Raw genomic sequence first — 8,024 nt, 5'->3', positions numbered from 1 at the left:
TTGTGACCTGAGCCGAAGGCAGATGCTTAACCAGCTGAGCCACCCAGGCGCCCCTAGAATTTTTTTTTTTTTTTTTTAGATTTTATTTATTCATTTGAGAGAGAGAAAGAGCACAAGCGGGGGAGAGGCAGAGGGAGAAAGACTCCCCGCTGAGCTGGGAGCCCCACCTGGGTCTCGATCCCAGGACCTGGAGGTTGTGACCTGAGCCGAAGGCAGATGCTTAACCAGCTGAGCCACCCAGGCGCCCCTAGAATTTTTTTTTTTTTTTTTTAGATTTTATTTATTCATTTGAGAGAGAGAAAGAGCACAAGCGGGGGAGAGGCAGAGGGAGAAAGACTCCCCGCTGAGCTGGGAGCCCCACCTGGGTCTCGATCCCAGGACCTGGAGGTTGTGACCTGAGCCGAAGGCAGATGCTTAACCAGCTGAGCCACCCAGGCGCCCCTAGAATATATTTTTTAAACACGGTCTCCAAGTCACAGATGAGGCTCAGTAATTTGCAGTGTAGATCATGCTGCAGGCTAGTGCAATGGTTCGGGCATGTGAGCTGCTGAAAGACAGCTGTGGCCACAAGCCCAGAAGAGACGGGAGGGTGTGGGAAGGGCAAGCAGGCAGTGGCGACAGAATGGGGAATGGGGAGGCAGGAGCCTGGGGTTGCACGGGCTCTGGAAGCTAGTGGTGGTGATGGGCTGCAGAGAAATAGAAGTGGTGGGCAGCAAGGCCTTCAAGGCAGAATTTCAACCTGCTAACCCGGCGTGGATCCATCGGCCAGGACTGCAGGAAGCTCTCTGGATGGAGTGGTGGCCCAACTGGGCTCTACTTCCATTGCACTGTGTGGCCTTGGGCAAGTCCTTTCTCTCCTACAGGGGCTGCCCTGGATGTCCTACACTGTGAAGGCGAAAAGGTGCCGCCAACAGCCGGGCAGCGTTAGGGGGCGTAGGGAGCCTTCAAGGACCAGGCAGGATCGAGACCCAGGTGGGGCTCCCAGCTCAGCGGGGAGTCTTTCTCCCTCTGCCTCTCCCCCGCTTGTGCTCTTTCTCTCTCTCTCAAATGAATAAATAAAATCTAAAAAAAAAAAAAAATTCTAGGGGCGCCTGGGTGGCTCAGTGAGTTAATGGTCTGAGTGGATGAGTCTGAGACAAGGAGGCACCAGGGACGCAGGCGGGAGCAGCCTCGGAAGGGGCTTTCTTGGGCACGTATTCCTGCCGAGCAACAGGCAGCCAGCCGTGTTCTTTCGCCATCGGTCTTCTCTACACAGCCGGGAGAGAAACTTTCCAGCCTGAGCCGCCAGCCGCTTTAAAGCCTGAGCTCCGGGCCCCCCCCCGGTGACCCTCTGCGCCCGGGAGGGGCGGGCGGTGGCGCGCTGCTGGCCGCGGCGGCGGCGGCGGCGGCTGGGCCGGTCCGCCCAAGGGTTAACCCGTTCCCCGCAGCTGCCGCGCGTGCCTTGCAGAATTTCACCAGAAGAGGGTACAGTTTGAAAAGCTCTTGACGTCAGGCTGGAATTCCTATTGTGTTTAGAAAGGGCTCGGGCAAAGCAAGCCCAAGTTCGCGCTCCGCACATCTCGGCGGACTGCGCGGGTCCGGCAGCGCCGCGACTCGTCCCGCGCGGGAGGCGCCCGCGGGGGCCCGCGCGTCTCGGGGACCTGCCCGCCGCTGCCTGCGCGCCCCGGCGGGCGGAGGACGGCCGCCCAAGAGGGGACCCCGGTCCCGCAGGAGGCCGAGCCGAAGCGGCGGGGGGCGCCGCCCGGGAGCGGGGGTGAGTGCCCAGGGCGAGGCCGGCGGCCGCGAGAGCCCCCCACCCCCCGCCCCGCCGGCGCGCCCCGGCGCCCGCCTGCCCGGCCGGAGCCCCGCCGCCGGCTGCATGGCTCCCCCGCGGCGCGCCCCTGCCGCCTGCCGCCGGCTGTGAGCGCCCCTCCAGGCAGGCGGGCGCCGGCGGGCTTCCCCGAGGGCGGCGCGCGGCTGGGACCCCCCGGGCCCGCGGCGGCTGGCGGCGGCTGGTGGCGGCGGCGGCGGGGCGCGGAGCCGAGGCTGAGCGGGCGCTCGCCGGGAGCATGGACGCGGCCGGGGAGCGCAGCCTCCCGGAGCCGGGCAGCCAGGACTCCCGGGCCGGCGACGACATCGAGATCGTCGTCAACGTGGGGGGCGTGCGGCAGGTGCTGTACGGGGACCTCCTCAGCCAGTACCCGGAGACCCGGCTGGCCGAGCTCATGGGCTGCTTGGCGGGGGGCTACGACACCATCTTCTCCCTGTGCGACGACTATGACCCCGGGAAGCGCGAATTCTACTTCGACAGGGACCCGGACGCCTTCAAGTGTGTCATCGAGGTGTACTATTTCGGGGAGGTCCACATGAAGAAGGGCATCTGCCCCATCTGCTTCAAGAACGAGATGGACTTCTGGAAGGTGGACCTCAAGTTCCTGGACGACTGCTGCAAGAGCCACCTGAGCGAGAAGCGCGAGGAGCTGGAGGAGATCGCGCGCCGCGTGCAGCTCATCCTGGATGACCTGGGCGTGGACTCGGCCGAGGGGCGCTGGGGGCGCTGCCAGAAGTGCGTCTGGAAGTTCCTGGAGAAGCCCGAGTCGTCGTGCCCGGCGCGGGTGGTGGCCGTGCTGTCCTTCCTGCTCATCCTCATCTCGTCGGTGGTCATGTGCATGGGCACCATCCCCGAGCTGCAGGTGCTGGACGCCGACGGCAACCGCGTGGAGCACCCGACGCTGGAGAACGTGGAGACGGCGTGCATCGGCTGGTTCACGCTGGAGTACCTGCTGCGCCTCCTCTCCTCGCCCAACAAGCTGCACTTCGCCCTGTCCTTCATGAACATCGTGGACGTGCTGGCCATCCTCCCCTTCTACGTGAGCCTCACGCTCACGCACCTGGGCGCCCGCATGATGGAGCTGACCAACGTGCAGCAGGCCGTGCAGGCCCTGCGGATCATGCGCATCGCCCGCATCTTCAAGCTGGCCCGCCACTCGTCGGGCCTGCAGACCCTCACCTACGCCCTCAAGCGCAGCTTCAAGGAACTGGGGCTGCTGCTCATGTATCTGGCCGTGGGCATCTTTGTCTTCTCGGCCCTGGGCTACACCATGGAGCAGAGCCACCCCGAGACCCTGTTCAAGAGCATCCCCCAGTCCTTCTGGTGGGCCATCATCACCATGACGACCGTTGGCTACGGTGACATCTACCCCAAGACCACTCTGGGCAAGCTCAACGCGGCCATCAGCTTCTTGTGCGGGGTCATTGCCATCGCGCTGCCCATCCACCCTATTATCAACAACTTCGTCAGGTACTACAATAAGCAGCGGGTCCTGGAGACAGCCGCCAAGCACGAGCTGGAGCTGATGGAGCTCAACTCGAGCAGTGCGGCCGAGGGCAAAGTGGGGTGCTCCCGCAGTGACCTGGACAGCCTCCCGCCAGAGCCCGTCGGGGAGGAGGGGCCGAGCTGGAGCAGCCGGCTGAAGATCTCCCACAGCGACACCTTCATCCCTCTCCTGACCGAGGAGAAGCATCACAGGACCCGGCTCCAGAGCTGCAAGTGACGAGGGTCTTCCGGGCACAGATGGACTCGGCCAGTGGACGGATGGACAGGTGTGATGGGCCTGTCCGTGACTTCCTGGGAGGGGCTGTCCTTTGTCCCCTCAACCGTCTCCTGAACAGAACTCTGAAGGCCCCCTTGGGCACCTCTGGTGAGGCTGGGTAAGACCCCTCTATGTTGCCGGCAGTCAGGAGCCCGTGGGGAGAGAGGGGTGGGTGTCCAGGAGTCGCGGGCAGCGTGGGGTGACGGAGGCCATGGTCTGGCTGATGGCAGGAGCCCTTGCCCGGTTCTGTATCTCCTTCAATAAAGCCTCCTGCTCTGTGCACCCACCTGTGTTGTAGGTTCTGTCCCGGGCTGGCTTGGCCCCCGATACCCCACCCCTCAGACATGGCTCGGGTGCACGCAGTGCCAGGCCGGGAAGTAGGTGTGCACCCCGGGGGGGGGGGGCTATTTTTAGTTGAGAGCTAATTAAAGAAGGGTTCATACACAGGGTTCCGCGCCAAGGAGCCTTGCCACATTCCAGGAGGCTATGTGCCGGCGACTCCTTCCTTCTGTTTCCTTCTGAGGGAAAGCTTGCTCCCAGGAGGGGAAGAGTTCACCGAGCTAGAAACACCGAGTGGCGTGGTTACCACTTAATTATCACCTGTGGGAGGCCCTTTTCACAACTTCTCTCCATTCCTTCCAGCAACCCTGCTAGATAGGTATCCCCATTTGACAGATGAAGAAACTGAGGCCCGGGACCACACAGAGCAGGGATTCAGTCCCAGGTGTAAAGATCCCAAAGCCCATGCATTCTCTTTGCTTTGAGGTGGCCTTGGGACAGAGGCGTGCACTTGGGCCCACAAGGGAGGGAAGGTCTGTAGACCAGGAGAAGAGCTGAGCTTCCTCAGGGTGGGTGTGCCTGTCCTCCAGCCCATCCTTCCTTCTAGAACCAGGACCTCTGCCGTATCAGCTGAATGAGCAAACCTGAGTGTGCCCGGGTGGCCCACTTCCAGCCTGGTCTATGAATCCCAGAGGAACAGAGACAGACAGACTTGGGTTTGCAGCCCAGGGAATGAGGAAGATATCTCTGAGATGTCCTCCAGCTCAAATACTTTTCTCGCATTTTTCTTTAGCACTTTTCTCTCCCCCACCACTCCTTTAGCTGTGTGGTCTCAGGCCTGTTGATCAACCTCTCTGATCCTCATTGTGATCATTCATTAAGGGGGGCTATTAAAATGATCTCAGAGACCCATGGTGCTTAACACAGTGCCTGGCACATAGTAGCTGCTCAGTAAATGACAGCCATCCCTATGACCGTGTGCTGAGAGGGAGGCAAGTCCCATAGCTGTCTACTCTGGCCTCCAAGGTCGGGGCTGGGTTTGCGCAGCAGCAAGGGGAGGGGACAGGGCTCTGCCACGCTGTTCGTAGTCAGAGGCAGTCCCCTTGGACAGACTTGGTCTTGGCAGGCCCTTCTCCCTGGCTGTCTATCTTCCAGGAGCCCCAGAGCTCTGTTCTTCCTTCCCCGGCTGAGGCAGCTGATGAGCCATGGTCAGGGAGTAGGGTCGGTGATCCCCCCAGTCTTTCCTCTTCTCTGAGCCCTGGTTTACCTACAGGCATGCAGAGGGATAGTTTCTCTGGGCTCCTTCCAGGATTTCAAAGCCTAGGGCGTGTAGTGTTGAGGACTCCAGGGGGTGGGAGGCTGCCCTGTGGTAAGGGGACTTGGAAGGGAGGCCTCGAGAGAGTCAGGGCCATCCCTGTGGGGAGCAAGGCCCGGAGCCAATATTGTGGGCCCCTCCCCTCAAGTTTCGCCAGGGAAATATTGGGTCAGGGGACCAAGGGAGGTAGAGGAAGGAGGTGGGGCTGGGACTGTGGGACTCAGTGGAGGTGGAAGGGTGGGGAGGAGGGGGTTGTTGCTTGGTCTGTGTGGGCCTTGGCTCAATGGCCTTGGCTCAATGGGGGCTCTGGAGCCTAAGTGGGGGAAAAGTTCCTGGTTGGGGAGAGGCCAGGGGGACCCCGGATCAGGAGGCACCTTCTCTTTGGTTCACCTGGGGGCAAGGGGAGAGTGTCTTTATAGCTAGAAAAGCATCTCAGAGTCCAGCTCATCTACTGGAAGGAGGAGAGGATGAGGATTTGTCTGAGAACCTTCATGAATTAGGATTAGATGGTGTCCCGGTGTCAGAGGAGCTCAGAGGGGGACAGGCTGGTTGTGGAGGAGTGGCCAGGCGGCTGTGGGAGCCAAAGCGGAGGGGCAGCCTTCTCTCCCTGGGGAATCTTTGCAGGGTACATTAGAACTGCCTGGGAGCTCTACAAAATCCTGGTGGGCAGCCGGCACCCACAACCGTCACATGAGAATCCTAGGGTGACACCCAGGCATGAGAATTTTTTAAAAACTTTCAAGTGCACACGAGTCATCTGGAGCTCTTGCTAAAATGCAGAATCGGTAGATCTGCCCGGGCCCCTGAAATCCTGCATTTCCAACAACCCCCCAGGTACAGCCGCTACCTTCCAGGAACCCCGGGGCTGGTCCTGAGGCCAGAACAGGAGCAGGCAAGCTATGGCCTGGGCCCCAAATGTAGCCTGCCATCTGTACAGCCCATGAGCTAAGAAGGCCTTTTACACTTTTAAGTGGTTAAAAAAAATAATTGGAGAAAGAATAACGTTTTGTGACACATGAAAAGTATCTGCAATTCAAATAAAGTCTTAGTGGGACAGAGCCAAGCCCATTTCTCAGATTGTCTCTGGCTCAAGGGCGGAGGTGAGTAGTTGTGAAGGAGATCAGCTGGCCCTCAGAGCCCAAACTATCTCTTATCTGGCCCTGTACAGCGACAGCGCCCCAACCCTGGGTGTGGGAAATGAGATCTCTTGGGCCTTGAAGAATGAGTAGGAGTTCTCCCAGAAGCAGAGGGAGCTGTGCAAAACCCAGGAACATCATGAGCAAAGACCCAGGAGCAGGGGGCCCTCTTCCGAGGGGGTGGGACTTGGGTCCCTCTCGGTGTCCCCGGGGGTCAGAGCGGCCTTCCTTTCTTTCCTTCTGAGGATCCCCAAGTCCTGGCTTCCTACACCGGGTTCTCTGCAAACCCCGGCTCCTGCTTTGCAAGCCAGTCTCCCCCTCCCTTCCTGACCTCTCGTCCATGGTGTCACCAAATCTCCCCTCGCCTGGGACCAGAGCCTAAACATCCTTTTCTCTGACTTGGGTGATTCTGACAAACTTCTTGGGCCTCGTTAGTTTCTGAGAGAGAAAGAAAGAAAAATATGTTTCATGGAATCGCAGAATATCCAAGTTAAAAGGAAAGTAGGCATCGTCTAGTCCGGCTCTCCTCCAATGAACTGATGGGGAAATGTGGTACGAAATCCTGTGCAGTCGAGTGAGGGGGAATTCATTAAAGGCCTGCAGCTCACAGCCAGATTGAGGGGCCCCTTTGTTCTCACAACGTTGAGAGCATTGTGCCATTTGGAAAACAGAATTGGGAGTGCAAGTCTGTGTGTGTGTGTGTGTGTGTGTGTAAAAACAAATCATGCAGTGAATTAATTATCCTCAGTTTTACAGATAAGGGAACTGAGGCCCAGAGAGCAGAGGCAACAGGCTGGTGGCCGTGTGCCACTCCTTGGTGGCCGACGTAGGAGCTGCGCCCATGGCCTGCAGCCTACCCTTACCCACAGCCAGGCCAGGGTGCTCTCGCAGTCTCCATCAGAGCTCAGGGCCCAGAGACTCCCACCTAGTGTTTGCCCCCGAGCTTCCTAATGGTGCAAGATGCTGTCATCTGATCTCTTGGAAAGCCACATTCCAGATGGACTGGTTCTGGCGGTGGTGTTTTTTTAAGGAAAGATTGAGAAGGAAAACACATTTCCTTGAGCAAGCAGCTTTGGACCAGATGCTTGGGCCATGCACCATTCAAGATCCATGTTGGCAATGGTAGGAGGTGTCTGGAGCATAAAACCTGCCATCTGGGGTCTGGAGGTACCGCCGAAAACAATGAAACAAAATACCCAGAAAATGGGGGGGAAAATCTGTGAAAATGGCAAGACCTGAAATTCTTTCACACACACTTCCTAAGAAACCCTGACAGGCAGGTAAGACTCTAGCAATTGCCCGGGGTTTCAGGAATGGGTGCACATTGCCGGATTTAAAGGGGGTCCTGCTAACGGGGGAGTTCCGGCGGATGATGGGCCAGGGCAGCGGATGCTTGGGAGGTAGGGGGGCCCTTGCCTGCCCCTGGCCCAGGCAGGGAAGGGGCTGCCTGCTCCTCCTAAGTCCCAGGCCGGCCCAGTCCTCTCCGCTGCCCCGCAGATGCCTCTTGACATCTCCTGGGAAACATGGGGCAGGTGTTTCCAAAAAGGCCTCCCACCTTCCAGCAGGAGACAAGCAGGCTCTGTGCACCGCACTCGCAGGGACGTATGTAGCAGCAGATTTGTAAGCGGATTTCAGCTGTACCCCTAATCTGAGGTGGAAACCCCCCTGAAAGGCTTTTCTCCCCTCGTAGCAGCCCGAGACGCAGCTACAGGGATGCTCTGG

At 59.3% G+C, this 8,024-nt stretch overlaps 1 protein-coding gene across 1 annotated transcript; it reads left to right on the top strand.

Annotated features, from left to right (window-relative positions):
* The first annotated feature begins 1,971 nt into the window (after positions 1-1,971).
* KCNF1 (potassium voltage-gated channel modifier subfamily F member 1) lies at positions 1,972-3,848 on the top strand. Its single transcript, XM_045883704.2, has one exon. The coding sequence runs from the start codon at positions 2,049-2,051 to the stop codon at positions 3,531-3,533; it is 1,485 nt and encodes a 494-aa protein (XP_045739660.1). The 5' UTR covers positions 1,972-2,048; the 3' UTR covers positions 3,534-3,848.
* The last annotated feature ends 4,176 nt before the right edge of the window (positions 3,849-8,024 follow it).

Source organism: Mirounga angustirostris, unplaced genomic scaffold, assembly GCF_029215605.1.
Source record: "Mirounga angustirostris isolate CCGP_5_RB_7025 unplaced genomic scaffold, mMirAng1.0.hap1 SCAF_10, whole genome shotgun sequence".
Taxonomy (NCBI): Eukaryota; Metazoa; Chordata; class Mammalia; order Carnivora; family Phocidae; genus Mirounga; species Mirounga angustirostris.
This window is presented reverse-complemented; position numbering and strand designations above follow the sequence as displayed.

Excerpts from the sequence above, each read along its gene's own strand:
- KCNF1 (XM_045883704.2), top strand. The coding sequence starts at position 2,049 with ATGGACGCGGCCGGGGAGCGCAGCCTCCCGGAGCCGGGCAGCCAGGAC.